Source organism: Thalassophryne amazonica, chromosome 18, assembly GCF_902500255.1.
Source record: "Thalassophryne amazonica chromosome 18, fThaAma1.1, whole genome shotgun sequence".
NCBI lineage: Eukaryota > Metazoa > Chordata > Actinopteri > Batrachoidiformes > Batrachoididae > Thalassophryne > Thalassophryne amazonica.
Genome location: NC_047120.1, coordinates 68,116,704 through 68,139,407, shown reverse-complemented (window position 1 = coordinate 68,139,407; position 22,704 = coordinate 68,116,704). Strand labels below are relative to the sequence as shown.

Here is a 22,704-nt window from a genome sequence, read left to right as displayed (position 1 = left end):
GATATTATACATGCGTCCCCTGAGCTCGGCTTCTCTTCCCTTTAGGGAAATTAGGGTTTGTTTGTTTTTTCTCCCCATTAACGTTCCTTTTTTTTCAGAAACACTTTCAACCCGGGAGACGTGACATCTGTGATATTAGCTAACCAGCCCATTTCTTAAAATTATGCAGTGCTAAATCTAAAGAAAAAAAAAAAACTATATCAGTTTGATTTTGAATACCAATACAAAACCTATACATAATTGTTTTCTTCTTTGCTAGCGGTCATGAGAACAGGCTAGCTAAGATGGCCGACATTCACCATGACAATGAACTCTCAGACACCAAAGGTTAGGAAAGTCTGAGTTGGGAAATGTATACCTTTGGATGATCAAATGATAAATGGACTGTATTTATATAGCACTTTTCCATCTGCATTAGACACTCAAAGCACTTTATAATAATGCCTCACATTCACCCCGATGTCAGGCTGCTGCCATACAAGACGCGCAGAAATCTGGGATTGGTCTTGTTATTGTTTTTATTTGGGGAGCTACAGATTGAAAATTTGCTTTTTAAGATCGTTTGAAGCAAATCTTGTAGTTTGTCTGTGTTTTAAATTGCTTCATGGTGCAGCAGCGAGAAGCAATTTAAAAAATGGACTGATCTTCAGGATTTGATATTTTGCTGTAGAAGTGAGTTTTGTTGCATTGTTTTCCTGAAAAGAGATGGTCTGGAGCCGCGCAGCAGCGGCGCGCAGCGGCACGCAGCAGTAGCAACGGCGCGCAGCGGCACGCAGCAGTAGCAACGGCGCGCAGCGGCACGCAGCAGCAGCAACGGCGCGCAGCGGCACGCAGCAGTAGCAACGGCGCGCAGCGGCACGCAGCAGTAGCAACGGCGCGCAGCGGCACGCAGCAGTAGCAACGGCGCGCAGCGGCACGCAGCAGCAGCAACGGTGCGCAGCAGCACGCAGCAGCAGCAGCGGCGCGCAACAACAGCACGACTCCTGCCCTGCTCATTTCAGGAGAACAACACAACAAAACTCGCGTCTTCTGCAAAATATCAAATCCTGAAGAAATAGTGAAGCACGTGATAAAGAGGTGCGCGTGTCACACACGGATGGCGTTGCGTGCACCCTCTTTAACCGCTTATTTAACCACATGTATCTTTAAGCGTTAAGTTTAAAAGAACAAACCGCACAATTTGACCTCTTTAACCATTTATTGATGCAGCTGTGCTTGTTTTGATACACAAAACATACGTTAACAGTTCAAATGCTGCGGTTTTATTTGTGCACGCGTGACGTTGTGAGGCTACATGTACAAATCTCGGTAACGCTGAAATGTAAAACAATGTTAATACACCAAGAACATCATCCGATTAAAAACGACACCGATATTTGCTGCACATTTCCAATATTCACATTTTCAGACAACAAATGCACGTTTGAATCCAGGCGATGCACCGTGTGGATTTTTTATTTATTTATTTGGCTAAACATATATGACGAGTTTTATTTTATAGGAAAAACTAATCGATGCTTCAGGGTTTAACGGCGAAACTGCAGCAGCTTCCACATCCACTGTGAACGTTACGTAAAGATGCACAATGTGAACAATCTCCGCCTGCAGTGAAAAGGAGTTTTATGATCATGTGAAGCTGAAGCGATTCATGAGCGTTTTAAGGGAAAATAGAGTGCGTTGTGAGGAAACGGTCACGGGTTTGAATATGTCATATGTGTCAATTTGTTCCCTGACTCCTCCTCCCAGGTCCTTTTTACCAGTTTCCAACAAACCTGGAATGCAGATGAAGGTCAACCCTGGAAATGCCCTTAAAAGCTTTGGCATTGATCAAGGTCACAGAGGTCAAAGGACAAAATTATGTTTCTGCTGGTTTCTATCAGACTTGGTATGTTGATGAAGTTTGACCCCAAAATTGGTCTGATAGAATTTATTGTGGCAAAGGTCAAGGTCAAGATATTTGATTTTCAACCCAATTTAGACCCAACATGGCAGAGATGTAGGTCACTTCCAGAGTTGCCATTGAAGGTCAGCTCAATGTGAACCATTTGGATGATGGGTCATCAGACACTTGTCCAGTATTCACACAGTCTATGGTTCATGTACACATGTCTGTGTTTGCTAAGACCCGTGAGGCTAACATGGGTCAGAACTCGCTCTCTTCCAGAATCTCTTCCATTGTTTCACCGAGCGTCATCTCTGCGTCACTACTGGACAAGCTCTTCCGAGTGAGGAAGTCAAAACCTGTAGAATCGCAGCCTCTCGCCCCGTGACCTTTAACCTCTCCAGCTCTAAGCGCTCTATCCCTTCCATGTACAGCCACCTGAAGAAAGCGTGGATGGGCTGTGGAAGTGCTGTCGTCATCGTACAAGTCACTCGGTCTGGAGAACTGTGGGTGGCACCTTCGGGTGCGCTCCCACAGATGCTTCAGGGGCACGCCCCGAAAACAGCCCCGGACCTGGAAGTGGTTGGTGAACAGGAAAAGCTGCCAGCGCTTTTTCAGCTCAGCTTGGACCTAAACATGGAATTAAAAACAAACAAATGACAGAGTTCTGCTCCATGAGAATCATTATGACCTGTTTTGCTTTGGGTTTTTTTTTTTTTTTTTGGGTGGGGGGCGATTATTGGCGGTGATAACAGGAACCAAGAGGCTAACAATTCTTTTTCTTATTTTTTAACCCCTGCACTTCAGATAATGATAATCTACCACAAAGCACCGCTCTGTAGTGGGTCTGGTTCACGTGTTGAAGGAACATTAGTTAGTTGTTTCTCCAGTTTGATAGTGAAGCTCCAATCTCCTCAGAGAACCCCATCTGCGCCAACAGTTTGCTTTCACTGGCTGATGTCGAGCAATAATCGACTGATGTGCCACTTTTTCTACAACTGCTAATTGCCTCAGTAACCTCCATTAGTATTGAAGATCACAGAGCTCCAGAGTTAAACTGACTAAATTTTAGCAGTGCTTTTTGATGCGCAAGATGCTTTACAATGAAGCACCACAATCACCCTGTTGATGTCAATGTGCTGCCACACAAAGCCTTCAACTGCACTTTGGAAGAAGCTTGAGGATTACACATCTTGCCCAAGGGTACCTGAGTAATTTTCTCCAGTCTGTTGCCTCTAATGTCTCATGGTGATTCAAGGGAGGAATCTGGCTTGGAAGGAAACCAAACTGCCTGACGGCTCAGCCGCACCCATTGATTCAAAAAGTTACAAAATTCACTGGGTGCCACCAACTTATACTTTTTCAACATTCAGCAAAGAGGTGTGCACCTCATTTTGAAAATGTGACAGGTTGCACGAAGGTCTACACCATGGTCTTTGTCATAGAAGGAACCTACCTCTCCGTTTGCAAAGCAGTACAGCACAGCAACCACCAATCCCTGAGGAACATTGAGCGTCATGTGTTAGGATTAAGATGGACATAGACCCAAAGATTTTCAAGTAAGGGAGGGGGGTCAGCTGGGTACCTGGAAAGAGCTGAGGGTGAGGTTGATGAAGTTCCGGGCATAGCGGCTGCTTCCCTCCACACATTCATCAATCACCACCGTGAAGACGACTTCATGGATTCCCAGCAGTGGAATCAGGACCAGCGTCGCTCTGGCCAAACTATCGGCACATTAACATGTGGAATTATTCTTACTTTCACCCTGCGGGCCAAGAGCACGTGTGCACGTCTGAGTGCCTGTGGACAAGATAACTCACAACCAGCTGGCAAACAAAGAGAGACATTAACATATGAGGAAAAACCACCATGAAGCGTCTCTCCTGCTGGGACCTTCAGCAACGGGGATTTGATAAGTGATGTTTGTCAGCAGTTATATTTAGGAGGCAGGGAATAACTCAAAGTACCTGTATCTGTAGTCGGTAAATTTCACTTGATCTGCTTTCAGCTTGGACAGCAGCAGCATCAGAATCTTGATGAAAATGATGAAAATGACCTAAAAGGCACAAAGAGTGAACAGAACAGCTCTGTTTGACAAACGCTCAGAATATCTGCATGTGAAACTAACGCAGCAGAAAACTGACTTCACGAGGCCGCATGAGACACAAACCGTGAAACACGGTGTGACACAAGTTTTGACTTACCAGCACTGAGAGAGTGATCGGGCCCCTGATGATCCACCAGAACCACCGGTTCACTATTGACCAGCAGCTTGGAAATAAAAGTGGACAAGAATTCTCTTTACAAAAAAAAAAAACAACAACAAAACATCCATATGGAAGAATCTGTGAGATATATACTGTATATATTCTTCTTAATAACTGCCACTCACTCTGTGTTTTCATATAAAATCTTAACGACCGTCCACGGTGTCACGAACAAGACGGGCGTCCCTGAAAAAATAGTCACAGTGTCAGCTACGCGTTCTATGAAAAGGACTATTGTGTTGAAACGACGCACTGCAGCGTCACAGTGATCGCAACATGAACATGATGATTTTAGTGGATTTTCCTGCGTAGTGCAGCTGATGTCACTTCAGAACATTTTCTTTTTCAAATCAAACATTCTCATGATTCAGTCAGATGAGTCTTAAAACTGTCATCTGCTACTTTTTCTTCCATTCTCTGTTTTTTCCTTTATACATGACATGTTTTATACTGTCAGATAGTACTTTTTATTTGTTTGCAAGCCATTGGTAGATCATCATCAGGAATGGAGCTGAAACTATTATTATCATCATCATTATTATTATTATCCTTAATTTGATTGCCCCTATGCGTTGTAGTTTTCCCCCTTTGTTCGGGAGGTGATGGTCCAGTGGTGAAGCGGTGGGCTTGAGACCAGAGGATCCACAATTTAAACCCCTGTCAGGATGGAAATAACTGAGGGCCCTTGGGCAAGGTCCTTAATCCCCGAATTACTCTTGGGGTGTAGTGAGTGCCTTGCATAGCAGCACCCTGACATTGGTGTGTGCATGAATGGGTGAATGTGAGGCATCATTGCAAAGCACTTTGAGCCTCTGATTCACATGGAAAAGCACTATATAAATGCAGTCCATTTACCATTTGTTGTCCAAATAACTATTAATTAATCAGTTATTACTAAGCTTTATTACCTGTAGAGCAATTTATACAAAATTATCATCAAGCAGGTTGGGAAAAAAGCAATAAATACATAAGTGTACTTGACTATAAAAGGACACAGAGCCCTGTCTGTTATAGTCATGCCCAGCACCCAACTTGTTGAAATAGCAGGTGTACCTACTCTCATCTGTGCACCCATTGTCATTCTTGTTCTTAAAATGAGAGATGTACAGGCAAAGTGCTGGTGCAGAGAGCAGCTGCATCAAAGACCACCAAAAAGAGTTTTCCTGCTTATTACACAGTGCATTGCTCAAGTACGGCTTATTCACAATGAATACACACTTTGTTTACACACACAAGGAGCTCAAACTACAACAAAGCAGAGTTGAAAAATTTTGTTTTAAAGTGATATAAAAGTAAAAAGTAATGGACAAAATGTGTCTGTGGTTGCAGGAAGTGCTTAAATGCTTCACCTCAGGGAGCCCAGGTGGATGACCGCTGCTAATGTGCTTTGGCAATTTGCATGCAGAAAAGCCTCCTTGCCAGAAAACCTTTCACTTCTGACTTTGCCATCGAAATATAAATGTGTCTCAAAGAAAATGAGAGATGATCATCTGATTGGTGTAATTCACAGTGTGCCCAAAACACACCCATGAGTAATTATGTCACTAAATAATGCCACTTTTCACCCTGTGCCCTAGTTTGGACACACCCTAACTGCACGTGTGCTATGCGAGTTCCACCTTGCACCACAGATTGTTAAGCTAGGGCCTGTATAGTTTCATGTCGTCATTTGAAATGAGTGTGTTGTTTTTGTGCAAAATTTGACTTTTCAGTCAAATTGTGCCTTTACTTGTTATAAAACAGATTATTATTTTTTTTAATAGTCTGAGTATAAACAAATGATTATTTGATGCTTACCCCATCCTAGGAGCATGTATTTCTTCAGCAGCCTTCTCTTGGTCAGCACGGCGGTGAACAGGAGCATGTGAAGGAAAACGGCCTCAACCAAGAGCCAGAAATAGTTACAGGCTACAAAATACTCCATGCACACTTTGGAGAGTTTGCACATCACCGCTATCTGTTTCAGAATGTTTAGGCTGGATTAGTCTGAGAAACACTTTATCTCATCTTACATAGGTTTACTGTTTGCATTTTAGTCAAAGATTACGCGGTTTTTGCGTACCGCAGAGCTGGAGTAGGAGTTCCACCCGGGGTCGTCCGTGGGCAGGTTGGTGTACATGATGTGTAATACGATTTCCTTTGAAATGACGGCCATCGCTCGCAGGATGAATGACACAAACAGATTCATGTGGATGTAATTCCTGGTACAGTGCAGCTTCCTGGTGAGGAGATACAGGAGCAATTTGTGGAAGAACATTGATCCACAGCGGAACCGTGAGAGCATTATCGAATGCATTCATCAGGAAATAATGTGATGATACATGAATGTGAAGCCTCTGTGTTTTTATAATGCTATTAACAATGGTCTTTATTTATGCACATCGACTGAAAGATCATCTGTGAAACCATAAATGACACTAGTCTAAGACAGCTGCAGCCTTGAGAGGTCAAAGTCATGGACTGAGCCCCGAGGGACCAAAGCTTCCAACTGAGCCCCAAGGGATCAAGGACTCAGGCTGATCCTTGAGGGATCAAGGACTGGGACTGGGCCTTGGGGTATCAAGGTCTTGGACTGAGTTTTGAGGGGTTAAAGCCTTGAACTGGGCCTTGAGGGATCAAAACTTTGGACTGGACCTTGAGGGGTTAGGGGTAAAAGCCTCAGAGTGAGCCCTGAGGGATCAAGGACTCAGACTGAGCCTTGCGGGATCATAGCTTCAGACTGGGCCTTGAGGGGTTAGGGGTCAAATCCTTGGACTGGGCCATGGGGATAAAAGTCTTTGACTGAGCCTTGAGGGATCAAAGCCTTGGACAAAGCCTTGAGGGATCATAGCTTCGGACTGGGCCTTGAGGGGTTAGGAGTCAGATCTTTGGACTGGGCCATGGGGATAAAAGTCTTGGACTGAGCCTCGAGGGATCAAAGCCTTGGGCAAAGCCTTGAGGGATCATAGCTTCAGACTGGGCCTTGAGGGGTTAGGGGTCAAAGCCTTGGACTGAGCCATGGGGATAAACGTCTTGGACTAAGCCTTGAGGGATCAAAAGTTTGGACTGGACCTTGAAGGCTCAAAGTCATGGACAGAGCCCTGAGGGATCACAACCTCAGACTGGGCCTTGAGGGCTCAAAGTTTTGGACTGAGCCTTGAGGGGTTAAAGCCCTGGGAGTTTTGGCCTTGACTAAAACACTGTTATAGATCATGTGCATCTTATCATAATGATATATGTGTGTGTGTGTGTGTGTGTGTGTGTGTGTGTGTGTGTGTGTGTGTGTGTGTGTGTGTGTGTGTGTGTGTGTGTGTGTGTGTGTGTGGAGGTAATTTAAAGTAATGAAAATATTTATTTTAAGAATTATTCCTGGGACGGCCCATTTCCGGACACATAATGTGTATCGTCTGCTCCATCTGTGGGCACTGACCTCAACATGGCCATCAGGAGAGTGGCCAGTACGAGGGAGAAGAGGGACAGTGAATAGCCAGTAATGGAGATGAGCCTGAGGGCCGACTGCCGGAACATTGTGTCCTCCTGAAGGGAAGCACACAATGAAAGAGATGAAGAGGAACAGCCCATCTTCAAGTCCATGATGGCTTTTAGAAAATGACAATCATGAAGGAGAAGAAACCCCAAAACTCATGTCTGGCTCAAAGAGTTAACGGAATTGATTACTTTCTCACCTTGTCTTTAAAGTAATGAAGAAGTTCCTCCTGACATTCAGAGTGATCTCTCCAGGTCTCCGAGGAATTCTCCTCCTGCCGCCATTTCCCATTTTTAAGGCATTCCCTGTGGGCGCTCCGCGAGCCGTCTGCAGGCCATTGAAAGAAAATTCAGTGAGGAATTACATGGGTGGACAATCTTCAACCTGTACATGGACAACAGTCCCTCGAGGACCTTCAGTAATCTGACGTGGACACCGTAAGCTTTGTTTTAACAGTTGTGATAAAAAGGATTATAATTTTAGTCACAAACTCAACAGCTAACAGTAACACTTCCTCATATAAAATATAACTGAACTGAAGATGATCACCCTCAGTGATCCACGGCAGGTAAGGAGGGCAGGGAACCGACACGTTCCCAGGAGGCGAATGGGGCCAACACACAAACATGTCAAACGATCCATTACAGTAGATTCCTGCAAAATGACAGGAAGATCTCATCAGGAATAATAATCAATATCACTGACACCTGGACGAAGCGCGAGCAGGTATCTCACCAGTTACTGTCAGCGCGCTTGCTGCTAGAGTCCGGCTGCAGTTTTCCCAGTACTCTGTCCGTTTAGCAATCAGACTTTCAAGCACAGATCCTGTCACCTTTAAGAGATAAAACGGACAAAAAATAAGTCAATAAACAAGAGAAAACGTATCCTAATTCCGTCATATTTCACTGTCTGAAGTGAGTTATTTCACACAGCAGGTAATCAGAAAAAGTAAATTTGTCAGATTCTGGCGCGCTGTATGAAGATGGATGTGGTTTTTCAGATGTACAAGGTCTGAAGTGTTCTTTTGATTTGGTATATTTTCTGTCACATATTAGTCCATGAGCCAGTCATCAAGTTTGACCTCATCTGTACCAGTTAAGGTGACAAAACGACACTTAGAATCCAACCTCAGTGTAAAAAAAAGTTCCAATCATGTTGAAAACTATACTACATTATTTGTCTGATCATAATTCCAAAAAGGTATAGTTTGGACTATCTATGACTGAATGTTCTGGAGTTATGGGGTAAAAACAGCAAAAATGGTGACAAAGGTCAATTTCAAAAATTAAAGTTGCTCCAGTTTCAGTAAAAGAATTATGCAAACTATTGTTTGGGTTAATAAGATTCTAAAAAGGAATGGTTTGCACCATGTGTCATGCTTAGTTATCATGTTACAGGGTAACATATGTCACATGTCATAGAATCCAATGGACATTGACCTTGTTTGACCTTTACTTTGGAGACCAAACATTCAACACAGTCAAAACTATTTCACTTATTAATCCTTTTATTTCAACCAATAATTTGTATAATTTTTCCTACACTGTCCTTTGGCCTCCACATTAGAAATATTACTAGGACTGCTTTCTTCCACCTGTGAAATATAGCGAAGATTCGTCCCATCCTGTCTATGGCTGATGCTGAGACCCTGATCCATGCATTTATCTCTTCTAGATTGGACTACTGCAATGTTCTATTTTCTGGTTTACCGCAGTCCAGCATTAGGGCTCTCCAATTGGTTCAAAATGCTGCAGCCAGACTTTTGACACAAAGCAGAACGTTTGACCACATTACACCCATTTTGGCACCTTTTCACTGGCTTCCTGTCCCAGTGAGATCAGATTTTAAGGTTCTGCTACTAGTCTATAAAACTGTTCACAGACTAGCACCTCCCTACTTAGCTGACCTAATTAAACCTTACGTACCGGCCCGGGCATTGCCTTCTCAGGGTGCAGGACTACTTTGTGTCACTAAGGTGAATAAGAAGTCTGTGGGTCACTGAGCTTTCTCTTATCGTGTTCTGTGGAATGATCTCCCTGTGTCAATAAAACAGTCAGATTCTGTGGAGATTTTCAAGTCCAGAATTAAGACGCACTTATTTTCCCTTTCATATGGCTAGCATACTGGTATAGTTTTGTTTTACGCTTTTTACTCTTTTAATTCATTTATTAGTAATTGGAGCGGGCTGCGGCATCAACTTTACCTAAATTCTGGGTCTTTTAGTGAAGTTTAGGGCTAGTGGCCGGCGATCACCTTAGTATTTCTCTGTTTTTCTTGTTGTTTAATGCTGGCAAATTATACAGTATTTTTTGTCTTTCTGATGCCTGATTCTGTTTTTTTTCTCTCTGTTTAAGGTGCAGCTCCATCCAGAGATGGGAGTTGTATTCGTGTTGGCGATCCTCCTGTCCCGTGCGCCAACAGCATTTCCTGTATACTCGTTTTGTGAATTATTCTGTGAATTGTTTTGTAATTTGTATCATGGCCCAAGCAGAGGGTCACCCCTTTGAGTCTGGTCTGCTTGAGGTTTCTTCCTCAGAGGGAGTTTTTCCTTCCCACTGTGCTCTGGGGGTTAGTAAGGTTGGAGCTTACTTGTGTGAAGCACCTTGAGGCAACTCTGTTGTGACTTGGCGTTATATAAGTGAAAATAAATTAAATGAAGAAAAAAAAGAAACAACCGTCCAGTCAGACAGGACCCTAATCACTGGGACCTTTGTTCTCCTGCAAAGATATCAAGACATCATCAAGAGACATCAAGACACCTCATGACTCCATAAGATCTTCTCAAGAGTCTCTCAATCTCAAAGGCCCAGGATACAGAGATATATTCAGCACTTTCACCAAATACAATACACATCTGATGGCCGAGTCCAGGAAGCCAATGAAAGCCTAGATCGTCTTGATCCAGGATAATTACAAACACATACGCACTGATTCCTCATGATGCTGTTCAACTGAAGTCACTTCATCTATATAGCGCTTTAAAAACAGCGGGAGTTGCCCCAAAGTACCTCAGATGTGAGGCAAACAAATGGAATTCAGAATATGTATGTAGATTTAAAGATGAATAAGAAAAACAAATACATAAAAACAATTAAAATGAAGATAAAATAAGGAATAAAGAAGCAAAGTTAGATAGCTCTAAGTCAGGAGAGTATGATGGATCTTCAAACAACTGGAAACCACCAGCCTGTGATATGGAGCAAACAAGGACTCCTTTCTCAGCTTTCTTTGCATTTAATCTTGATTTCCACGCTGAGCTAGCTGGCACAGTACCCTCTTTTTATGGTTTGGCCCTTTGGAAGGTATTATATGACCACGGTGCTTTTTACATCCCAGATAATTAAGGACATCACCTCCGCCTCTAAAAAAAACCAACCTTATCTTTGTTTGGCGGGGATGAGGGCGTGTTTACACGCCATGAATTGCCTCTCTGTGTCTGACTCAGTGTGATGAACCCTGCAGTCATTCAAGGAAAAGCTCAATGAAATTAGCTGGAATGGTCATGAGGGTGGGTCACTGTAGTTGACAATAAGAAGCAGCAGCAACCACCCAGCAGAAAATTTATACCATTCCAACTTCTACACACAGAACATTCTTAACCCACTCTGGGGAGAGTCAAACAACGTCTTCCTGATTGTCAAGCTACCACCGCCATGTGGCGAACACCATCAGTGTCTTTAGTGGTGCATTTTGAAGTTGTCCAGAGGTTGGAGATCTGCAAGGCCCTCTTTCCAGTTAAAGTTCATCTTCTCACTTTTGCACTGTCCATGAAGATGGATCGTCATCCTCTACTGTCCAAATTATAGCGTACATACAGCTTTACGTACAGAAATATAACCAGAGTTTCCATCCTCTGATCCTCTGCTCTCAAGCCCACCATTTGACCACTAGTCACTGATTGGCTGTCGTCGTGTCCTACAGCAGCCTGTATGCAAGATTCTTGAAATGGAGCAATATCTCCACCTGGTGGACATTTACCATTCATGCAGGTACAATAGAAGAGCTTTAGCTACATATAGTAGTGTTCAGAATAATAGTAGCGCTATGTGACTAAAAAGATTAATCCAGGTTTTGAGTATATTTCTTATTGTTACATGGGAAACAAGGTACCAGCAGATTCAGTAGATTCTCACAAATCCAACAAGACCAAGCATTCATGATATGCACACTCTTAAGGCTATGAAATTGGGCTATTAGTAAAAAAAAAAAGTAGAAAAGGGGGTGTTCACAATAATAGTAGTGTGGCATTCAGTCAGTGAGTTTGTCAATTTTGTGGAACAAACAGGTGTGAATCAGGTGTCCTCTATTTAAGGATGAAGCCAGCACCTGTTGAACATGCTTTTCTCTTTGAAAGCCTGAGGAAAATGGGACGTTCAACACATTGTTCAGAAGAACAGCGTAGTTTGATTAAAAAGTTGATTGGAGAGGGGAAAACTTATATGCAGGTGCAAAAAATTATAGGCTGTTCATCTACAATGATCTCCAATGCTTTAAAATGGACAAAAAAAAAAAAAAAACCAGAGACGCGTGGACGAAAATGGAAAACAACCATCAAAATGGATAGAAGAATAACCAGAATGGCAAAGGCTCACCCATTGATCAGCTCCAGGATAATCAAAGACAGTCTCGAGTTACCTGTAAGTGCTGTGACAGTTAGAAGACGCCTGTGTGAAGCTAATTTATTTGCAAGAATCCCCTGCAAAGTCCCTCTGTTAAATAAAAGACATGTGCAGAAGAGGTTACAATTTGCCAAAGAACACATCAACTGGTCTAAAGAGAAATGGAGGAATATTTTGTGGACTGATGAGAGTAAAATTGTTCTTTTTGGGTCCAAGGGCCGCAGACAGTTTGTGAGACGACCCCCAAACTCTGAATTCAAGCCACAGTTCACAGTGACGACAGTGAAGCATGGTGGTGCAAGCATCATGATATGGGCATGTTTCTCCTACTATGGTGTTGGGCCTATATATCGCATATCAGGTATCATGGATCAGTTTGGACATGTCAAAATACTTGAAGAGGTCATGTTCCCTTATGCTGAAGAGGACATGCCCTTGAAATGGGTGTTTCAACAAGACAATGACCCCAAGCACACTAGTAAATGAGCAAAATCTTGGTTTCAAACTAACAAAATTAATGCTCGCAGATGTGAAGAAATCATGAAAAACTGTGGTTATACAACTAAATACTAGTTTAGTGATTCACAGGATTGCTAAAAAAGCAGTTTGAACATAATAGTTTTGAGTTTGTAGCGTCAACAGCAGATGCTACTATTATTGTGAACACCCCCTTTTCTACTTTTTTTACTAATAGCCCAATTTTGTAGCCTTAAGAGTGTGAATATCATGAATGCTTGGTCTTGTTGGATTTGTGAGAATCTACTGAATCTACTGGTACCTTGTTTCCCATGTAACAATAAGAAATATACTCAAAACCTGGATTAATCTTTTTAGTCACATAGCACTACTATTATTCTGAACACTACTGTAAATTCTATCACAGAGTGAAATCAACCCTCTCATCATACAAATGACACTTACTGGAGTTGAACAACTTGACATAGCACTGTGATAGAGGTGAATTCATTCTATGAGAGTTTATATAAGTATTTGAAGGGTCACTAAATGTAGTCCTGACAGATTACAATTTTTTTTGCTAAATATAATCATTAAGTATTAAAAGTAACACTGTGGTGTTAATTTTGAACTTCCGATTTTGTTGAGTTGAATTACAGGAAACCCACAGAATTACCTTTTGCCATCTAGATTCCTGAAATTTGAAATGTACTTTCTTTATCACTTATAATAATATAAAATAAAATATGACCTTTGTTGTCACCTAATAATTATGTTTAAATAAATAACCCACAGTTTTATTAGTGTTGCAGTATTTGCATTTTTCCACTTGGTGGGACTATTTCCTCAGTGCCCTGACTGACTGAGACCACTGGGTTGTGAGAGCATAGTCTTTAATTCATGAAGGCAGTTCATCAGAGCCGCTTCCTGCTTCAGTGTCAAACCTGCAGCAAATCATGGCCTCACGCTGCTGCAGAACGTTAATCCACACAAATCTTCAGTGAGGAGCGCTCCTTAATTTACGACATGCTTTTATATTTGTTTGAGGAGTGTCGTATCTGTGGTTTCCCATCTTGGCTGAACCTTCCACGTGTCTCGGTGTGTGTTTGACTCAGCCAGAATCTTCAGCACAAAGATGTCAGCGAGGCGGCTGACGGGTCCGAGTCAAGATTCTGCCCAGAAAACTGTCACCGGTAGCAGTGAATCAACCGTCTCCCCTCTATTGTTCTCGTAAATCTCATCCAAATCCAGACTTTTAACTCCCTGGAAAATTCACTGGTTTGAAAATGTCAAAGTTGAGTCGGTGGAAAGTTATGACGCTCTCGAAAATTTGTGACACTCATTTGTTTTGTTGTTGTGTTTTGTAAATTTTTTCTCATCCTGTCAGAAACACGTCCGCCTGATTTACGATTTCTAAAGCAGATATCAGATTGACCTCAGGTCGTGGTGGTGGCCAAGTGGTTGGTGCGCTTTGTTTCAGTGTGGAAGGTTCCTGGTTCAAACCCCACCCCCCGCCACATTTCTTCAACATTTCTCCATGTAATGTGGGAAGGGCATCCGGCATAAAAGTTGTGCCAAATCAACATGCAGGTCTGCTGTGGTGACTCCAAGGAAAACAAGGGAGCAGGAGTAGCTGAAGGGACTTACTATATCAGATTGGACCTTTCCAGGGTGAACCCTGACTCTCACCCAAAGAGACAAGCTCCAGTTCCTGTGTGACCCTTAGTTGGAATAAGTATGAAATAAATAAATGAATGAATATCAAGTTGGGTTTGGTTTTTTTTTAAGTGCCATAAAACTGGAAGTTCAAGCACATTTAACCTCCTACAGCCAATAAAAGACTAAATTTAAAGGCTCAGGCCCTTAAACAGCCCAAGCCCCCAAGTCCTTGTTGTTGAGAGAGGGCGTGTCAATGCTTACTGTTTTGAATGATAAAAAATGCCAAAGGGCAGAAAACTACAATCCACTGCCACTATTTTAGAAACATATACTTGGATTATTATCTGTAATATGTATATGTTACGGACATGAACAAGTGAAACTCTTTAGCATCTCACCATGTCATTTAGGTTCAGACTTTTTTGAGTAAATGCTTCAGGGGAGCATTAGCATGGCTAAAACACTCCGTGGCATGTGTATTTTTAAGTGAAATGCATCATCCTGGTGTCAATCAGAGAGCAAAATTAAGAGGTTATTTAAGTCCTTCAGACAGTAAAATTAAGAGGTTATTTAATCAACAGCTGCCTGCTTGTTTAAAAATTACTGGAGACAAACACATATATAAGACAACCCGAATTAAAGGAGAAATGCTGCTTTTAACTACCTGGACCTCATTTCTGGCATAAAATACAGTCGTTTATTCACCAGTATAACTTTGGTGTCATTATTAGTCCATGGTTCAAAAAACGTGTTCAGTTTAAATCTGAAAACATTTTTCTTCTTCTACTAATGGCCCAGTCACATGGCAACGGCGATTCCTGAACGAAGGGGGAAAAAACCCTACAAAGTCACAATTCGTCGAGAAAAGGTCGATGAATGTGCTTTTGACTTTTCCCATCACAGAATAGCCTGTGAATCAAGAGCGCGAAAGGGACGAAAGAGGAACAAAACGAAACCGAAGCTAACGCTGATCTCCACGCTTTAAACAAAACATGCCTGGAGCCACTGCTAGAGCAGTGTGTGTCTGCATCTCTTTGCATTCCAGGACTCGGCGCTGGGATGGAGCTCAGCTGCAAACAGAAGCATGTTATCCGACCCACTGTGGAGATCTGTGAGCATGTCGCTGGATCTACTACCTGCTTTGGTTCCTCGTCCAGAACAAAAGAGGGATCATCTCCTTCATCAACAGAATCCTCACTGTCTGACGACACGTTGCATGCTCCGTCTTACCCCAATAAAAAAAATAAAGCTGGTGTGTCATGGTAGCTGCTCTATCACTGTATTACGTTACTAAGCCATATATATTGATTTATAACAGAAAACTGTCAAAAGGGGGAATAAATAGAAGTGTAAAGATGACTGAATATATCAGAGCAGTAAACTGATCAGGCCATGTGTGCAGTTATTTCCACCAGCTGATCACTGAGCAGCTGATCCACAACGTGAATTCTGTCTTCCAGAACAGCTCTTTATATAATCATCTGAATCATCTACCTGATGCCACATGTACATAAGGGCTGGAATGTCATTCCTATACTGATATTATTATATTTAATAAAAAAATAATAAGTGCACACAGGAGGCGATCGCTGCTGCTGCCACTGTTGCGTTCAAGTACCGTCGGAAATTACACAATGTTTTGGTTGTTTCAAATTCAGCAGTTGCTTGTGGCAAAATTTTCAAATCTTTTTCAAAATAATTTTCAAAAGATTAATTCTGGCCTATATAAGGTGCCTGAGCCCAGTGAAGCTGACCCCCAACCCAGATAAAAAAATCCAAGCAAACAGGCTGAGTTTGCCCTGTAATTTCTGATGGTATATAAATGCAGCAGCGCTCACAAACCAGCTTCTGTACTGTGTGAAAGCATTCAGCTGGTCGACTGAAGTCAAACTAAACGCTAAGTTACAAAAACTAAGCACAAGATAAAAAATGTCAAGAACGACAGCTAAACGAAATGCGGATGAACTGAGGTTTTCGGTGGCATTTGTTCAAATTTTTCAACAGTTTAAAAATCCTGACAAAGCGCCAGCTGCAGGAATGAAGCTGCGCGAAGGTTAAATGATGTCAACGAAAGTCAAGAAAAGTCCAGATTTCTTTTTTTGTTAGGGCTTCATTGCCCTTTGTTAAGTGCCGTGTGACTGGGCCATAAGGTGGATTAGAACTTATTGTGGTACACAGCACCAACTACTGGACAGGAGGAACCTAGCAGTCAATGTGACTCACTGATTTCAAAATGCAACTCTTTTCAACCAGACCTGTGGTGCCGTGACATGTCAATCATCTGTGTCCAATCAGATTTCAGGGGAGTCCAGTGCAACCCTGGCCTCCACTCTGGCTCCACCCATGCCAGGAAGTGTTCAATATTTGACCTTTCCTGTTTCACTGTGGACTCAAAATTTGGCACTTCCTGTTTCAGTGTGAACTTGCCACTGAGTTCCTGCAAGATTACCATGGGATCTTGTCTCTCAATCAAGGAAGTATCGATCCAGGAAGTATATGACATTTGACATTGCCTGTTTCACTGTGGACTCAAAATTTGGCACTTCCTGTTTGGGACTCCTTGTACCATGAGGGAGCTTCACGCAACTGAACGGCGCTTCGCTCATATTATAATAGCCAAGTGGCCTCTGTGTGTGTATGACTTAGATCACGGAGAAACTGGGGGAGTTGACATTTGCTATGCTTATGTATTTTGGGTCAAGGAGGAATGCTGCAAAAATGGAAAGTTGATAGGACTAATATTTTTGGAGAAATTAGCAATTTTAGCTAACCAGTAAGCAATGGATATTGTGCTACAATGCACAATGGGAGTTCAAGGTTTTAAATGTTATTGTGGTTCATGTTAGTTTAACAGTGCTGTTTGTGTATTGATTTATTGTGATGTTGTACTTCAATTGGTTAGTAAGTTTAGTTAAGTGTCATGTTGTCGTTACCATGAGTGAAAAGAGTATTGCTTTTGATGTCTTTTGCCACTGTCTCTGTTTGTGCGTGTGTAAAAATTAAAAGCACCTGCTTGCAGCAGAATGCAGAAAAAAACAAAAAGCTCTGTGTGCATCCGACTGGGGACAGCTGACATTTGTCGTTTGGTATGCTTATGTATTTTTGGTCAAGGATGAAATGTGCCAAAACGGAACATTGATAGGACTAATATTTTTGGAGAAACTGCAGATATTAGCTAACATTGCTAATTACATTCCGGACTAGCACATTCCGGACTAGCACACCATTCCAGCAGGGGGCGGTAAATCATTGTTATATTAAAAGCATGAGTGCATGTGTGTGTGGTTTTATTTAATATAATAATAATAATATTAACACTGATAATAATAATAATGCTAACAATAATAATAATAATAGTGTGTATATGATAGCAATAACCTAAAAGATTTATAAATACATTAAGACAGTAAACTACAGGGCTGTATATAGGAATGTGAAAGGTGGGTTCAAATCCTTGAGTTGGGGGTCCAGTGGGCTGCAGGGCCCCTGGTGGGTTCGAGGGGCAATGCCCTCGTGGGGGGCTCAGGGGGGCGAAGCCCCCTGAAGCAGAAGCTTTTTGAGGATTTTGAGGGGTATAAAGCTACATAAATTTCATTTGAAACCCAAAATGTATCATTTTAGGAAATACATTTTTATATACAAATAGTCCTTGCTTGGGAATGATGCAACCGACAGGCGTGAAAAAACTCACGCATGTGCACGAAGGTTCAAGCTTGGCTGATGCAATCACACGTGATTCAAATCTATATAGTTTTTGCAAAAAATAAAAAGGTCGGATTGTTTTCTAACAGACCTCGTATTTAGCGGTATTAATATTCGCGTTTACATTATGAATATGTACGTATATGTACGTTATGCATTAAAATTTAATTTGGCGACCTTGTTTAACTCGCGAAATTCGCATAATAAATCCCACGCGAATATTTGCACCTTTACAGTATTTGCAACAGGAAGGAGAAGCTCCCTTTATTTCTCAGCTTATACATACAAACATGTTTTTACAAACCAGACAAGTGTAATTGTGTGTCTACATGGGAATTTACAAGCCTACTAATCTGTTTGATATCAGAGGAGGATAGGGACCAGGGAGCAAAAATTCTCAACCCCCATGGGAAAAGCTTATCTAGCAGTTTCCCCTTTCATTACTTAAGGGATTACTCTGGCAGAGGAAATTGAAACTTGAGGGTGTGTGATAATAGCTGTGTAACAGTTAGTGCTTGTTGCTTATTATCAGTGAAAAGAAAATACATAATGTTGATATCCAGATCATAAAAAAATCAGCAGAAAAAAATCAGCAGAATTCTCAGGGGAGGGGGGTTTGGTTGAACCCCGTGAACCCCCTCTATATACGGGCATGAACTAACATAAAAAAAATTACACAATTAACAGGACATAAAAGGGCTGAGTTCCTCTTCTAAAAATTGTTGAGGTCTAAGGTTCTAAAAACCTTCTGGACTCACACCGTTCCAACTCATTGCTTAATTTATTACCACCCTTGAAAAATGTCAGGTACCTATTTTATAAACACTACATAATCTAGAGCCTGTGGATCCCCACGGCCAACGCGCTAGTTATTATTATTGCCATTACCCATAAGGCAATGTGGCATGAAAAAAATCAATGGAAGAGTTCTGGTTTGTGTTTCTGTCCAACAGCTGTTACACATGGACTCACATGTCCAATGCTAATATTCGGAGAGCTTTCCGGGACTCTGCTACTAACACTGATAATAATAATAATAATAATAATAAAGCATTTACTGTCATTGTACATACATACAGTGAAATTTGTCCTCTGCATTTAACCATCGTAATTACAGTTAGACACAATCGAACCACTAGGAGCAGTGGGCAGCCACAGTCGGGCGCCCGGGGACCAACTCCAGTTTTTCAATAAGAAAAACTGATGTAACAACTGTCATAGATATTTTAAAGTTATTTCAACTTAGTTATTCAACTTTCAACTGTGTTAATGCCACAAGACTTCTCTACTTAAGTTGAAATAACTTTAGTTAAGTTGAAATAACTATAAAAAAAAATGTGCAAATTCTTTCATCACTTTTTCTTGTTGAGACAGTGGTTCATTTTTGGAGTGTAGAGACGCTGCCTTGCTCAGGGGCAGAGAAAGGAGCAGAACCTAAATAAACATGTTTTAGAATGTGGGATGAAACCAGAGGAAACCCGTGCAGACACGGAGAGAACATCAAACTCCACACAGAAAGGGTGGGAAGTGATCCCACAACCTTCTTGCTGTGATGCATCATTGCTAACCACTGAGGCGCGGAGGCAAACTGCAACTCTGAGTGCATTTTTGCAAAAATATTCAGGGAAAGAACAAAAATGTTGGCGTAAGACAGCGGTGCCAAAGCGGAAGTCATTCAACGATTTTGCACGCGTGGCTGTGGTGAGCACCACACTGCATTTTTCACAAAGTTGACAATTTTTACTTTGAATAAATTACATTTATTTCTATTGTGTATCACAAAACTACAGCTAACACAGACAACCACGTGTCTTCAGCGTAGTGAAGCTAACAGTAGTGTACATATCAGTTTTACTATCGTTCTCAAACTGCATGCTGGGAAAATGTCAAAACTATTACATCCATTCATTTTCTAAACCCACATATTCTGGTTGAGTGTCAGTCCAAATGCTGCAAATATTTTGGCAGTGTGTTCCTTTAAACGTGTGAAACATTCAGCTGTTTGCAGGTTTTTATTTATTTTTTTTTTTCCTTTTGGTTTTTTCATTATGAAATCTAAAATCAACAGCAATTACAGATTCCAGACATGTGCCCTGCAGATAAGTTCCGCATTTCTTCAAAGAGATGGCGTTTTGTTCTATTCAGAACTTCGCGGCGCCACCAGAGAACACGTATGATGATATTATTTCTGATCACCAGAGCCAGATGAGTCATTCCATCTGGATTATTCTGTGCAGACGGGCAGGAAATTAGCAAAGGCATCATCTGAGATATAAGACAGAATGTAAATGCATGTGATAGGTTCTGTACATCAGCACACCAATCATATTGTTTGCAGTCCCATTCCACTACGTTATATTTATTTATTTTACAGTGAACATAGTTTTGCCTATTTGACCCTTTTACTTCTTACAGAAGTGTTTTTTTTTTCCTTTTCTTTTTTATTGTTGTTTATGCACCAACAACACCAGAACAAATTCCTTGTACGTGAGACCTTACTTGGCAATAAATTTGATTCTGAATGTCTGAAATTATCAAAATTTTCAGAGGTTCAGATCCATTAAAATAACAACAATAATAATAATAATAATAATAATAATAATAATAATAATAATAATAATAATAATAATAAAAAATACAATCCAGATCTGTATCAGACTTCACATTGTTTGGAGAACAGACACGTCTAGTTTTTATTAAAGTGCCCTCAAATACATGAATTGGGGTAAAAACTACAATAAAAGTCTAAAGTTTGAGGTTTTAAATGCGTGTGTGTATATGAGACATGACCGGAGTTACCTGGCGGCTGGAGACGAGCAGCAGCAACAGCAGGAGCAGCAGCGTGGTGTCTCTTGGCGAGGCCCACCTCCCGGTGTGCCAGGTTGGCAGCAGGTTTGGCATTTTGTCGTGTGTTTACATTAAAACCGGTCCTTGGCGGGTTTGGACCTTCATACCTCACCCGTGCCTCCCTGTCACCTCCCCCTAGTCTCCTCTGTCAAACGTCTCTTCTTCTGCCCGTGATGCTTCGTTGCACCTGATTTTGCCGGTGAAGAAGTTTCCTCTTTTGTCCCTTTAATGTGTTGTCTTGGTCTTTGCAATCCAGAGAAATCCAAGGATGATTTATTTCAATTTGGGTTGTTAGCAGGAAACATGTGGGAGTAAGCGTCTGCCTTTGACAGGCAGGTCTTCGATCTGCCTGTCCATGAAGATCTGTCAGGCTGTGAAGGACGTGGACGTGTTTGTACGTCCAACAGACCGAACGCAACTGAGAGCGTCTGTGGGTCCTTCTCCAATAGATCGCCTCTCCCACCCAGTCCTCCCCTAACCAATCAAGACGAGGCCCGGGGAGGACTGACTTTGTTGTCCAGGAAAACTGATTACACATGAACCAGAGGAACAGCACGGTAGCTTCCTTTCAAATTGCCACATCTCCAAAAACACAAACACCAGCACAGAATGTCATGATACCTGCATCAATACCAGAATACCAACGACACTGGAGAACGGTCCGGACTGCACCTTCTGTTTATTTCCGTCACACAGCAACTGGACATCATCCAGGATTTCTGACACGACGGTGAACGTTGTGCAAACTAATGACACTGAAACCAAACACAGGCATCCTAATGGGACAGCAGACGATTGAGGCTCCCGCTTGGATTAAATCAGCCTCACTGCATAGTTCTGGATAAACTCTTTAGCTTTTGTAAGATGGTAATTAAAGGGACACAACTTCATAATTCTTCAAGTGCAAAAAAAGAAAGAAAATAAAAGCCACATCCCACCTGTTCACTTTCAGCGTTTCAAAAACAACATCACTGGATAAAAATGAGGACTTTGGGGTGCTGTTTTTGCTTCCAGCAGTGAAGAGGGTCTACACTTGGCCGTGTCTGGTGCCCAGTTTTCCTGAGTGGGGACTCTGTATGGCTCATGGACTTGGGAAGTCAGGAAAGGGAAAGCTTGGTTGGACTCCGGCTCACCTTGGCTTGATTTGTGCTCAGCTTGGCTGGCGTGGTGTGGAGCTGGTGCAACTCAGCACCTGATTTCCACGTTGATCACAGCAAAACATCCCCAAACTATCCTGAGTTGAGTATAGAGTGTACACTAGAGTTTGACTGGAGCTACACTGAGTTGCTCCGACCTTGTCCTGGTTGTCGTGAGATCAATGCAGGATGGACCAAAATGGTTGGGAGTTTGAATTTTGGGGGGAAAAAAGTATTTTTTCAATTTGTGCCAATTGTTGGACCCACTTGGGAGGGACTTGGAACCAAATGCAGCCAGGTAAAAAATGTGGCCTTGGGTTCTGGAAGGCAACCACCCAGGCAGACATCTGATCCAGCCCCACTTCTCCAAAGTAATCAGGTGAAATGCAAGCCACTCTTTGCATTTCTCCAATTACTTGGGTCTGAAGCACCTGCTTCCTGGATCATGTCCAAAAAAAAGCACCACGTGGTGAAAATGTCGTAGCTGTCGTACTCCCTCACAATGCAAGTGATCCTTGTCATTGGCGTCTCCAAAAGTGACACCAAGTCATTCCAGCAGTACCCAAGAATCCTCTGAGGAGACCAAAGACATCTACTGGTCACCTAGATGACTTTGGTATGAGGTCACTGCTACACACTGAGTGCATTTATTAAATCATCTTGCAATTGT

The 22,704-nt window shown here is 41.9% G+C and overlaps 1 protein-coding gene across 1 annotated transcript; it reads right to left on the bottom strand.

The window, feature by feature from the left end:
* Window positions 1–1,867: 1,867 nt before the first annotated feature.
* Window positions 1,868–21,694, bottom strand: LOC117531473 (glucagon-like peptide 2 receptor). Its single transcript, XM_034194586.1, has 13 exons — window positions 20,851–21,694; window positions 8,351–8,447; window positions 8,165–8,269; window positions 7,815–7,942; window positions 7,559–7,665; window positions 6,212–6,368; window positions 5,947–6,106; window positions 4,275–4,335; window positions 4,087–4,153; window positions 3,850–3,938; window positions 3,468–3,606; window positions 3,339–3,380; window positions 1,868–2,512 (listed from the first exon to the last, which is right to left on the bottom strand). Exons 1-13 carry the CDS (start codon window positions 20,950–20,952, stop codon window positions 2,144–2,146), a joined length of 1,623 nt encoding a protein of 540 aa, XP_034050477.1. The 5' UTR covers window positions 20,953–21,694; the 3' UTR covers window positions 1,868–2,143.
* Window positions 21,695–22,704: the final 1,010 nt, after the last annotated feature.

What these genes read in the sequence shown, in the direction of transcription:
- LOC117531473 (XM_034194586.1), bottom strand. Translation starts at nt 20,952, where the DNA reads ATGCCAAACCTGCTGCCAACCTGGCACACCGGGAGGTGGGCCTCGCCA. An exon ending in ATACATGCTCCTAGGATGGG is followed by an intron (nt 4,336 to 5,946) that starts GTAAGCATCAAA and finishes CTATTTTTTCAG; the next exon opens with GGACGCCCGTCTTGTTCGTG. An exon ending in CGATCACTCTCTCAGTGCTG is followed by an intron (nt 3,939 to 4,086) that starts GTAAGTCAAAAC and finishes TGTGCCTTTTAG; the next exon opens with GTCATTTTCATCATTTTCAT.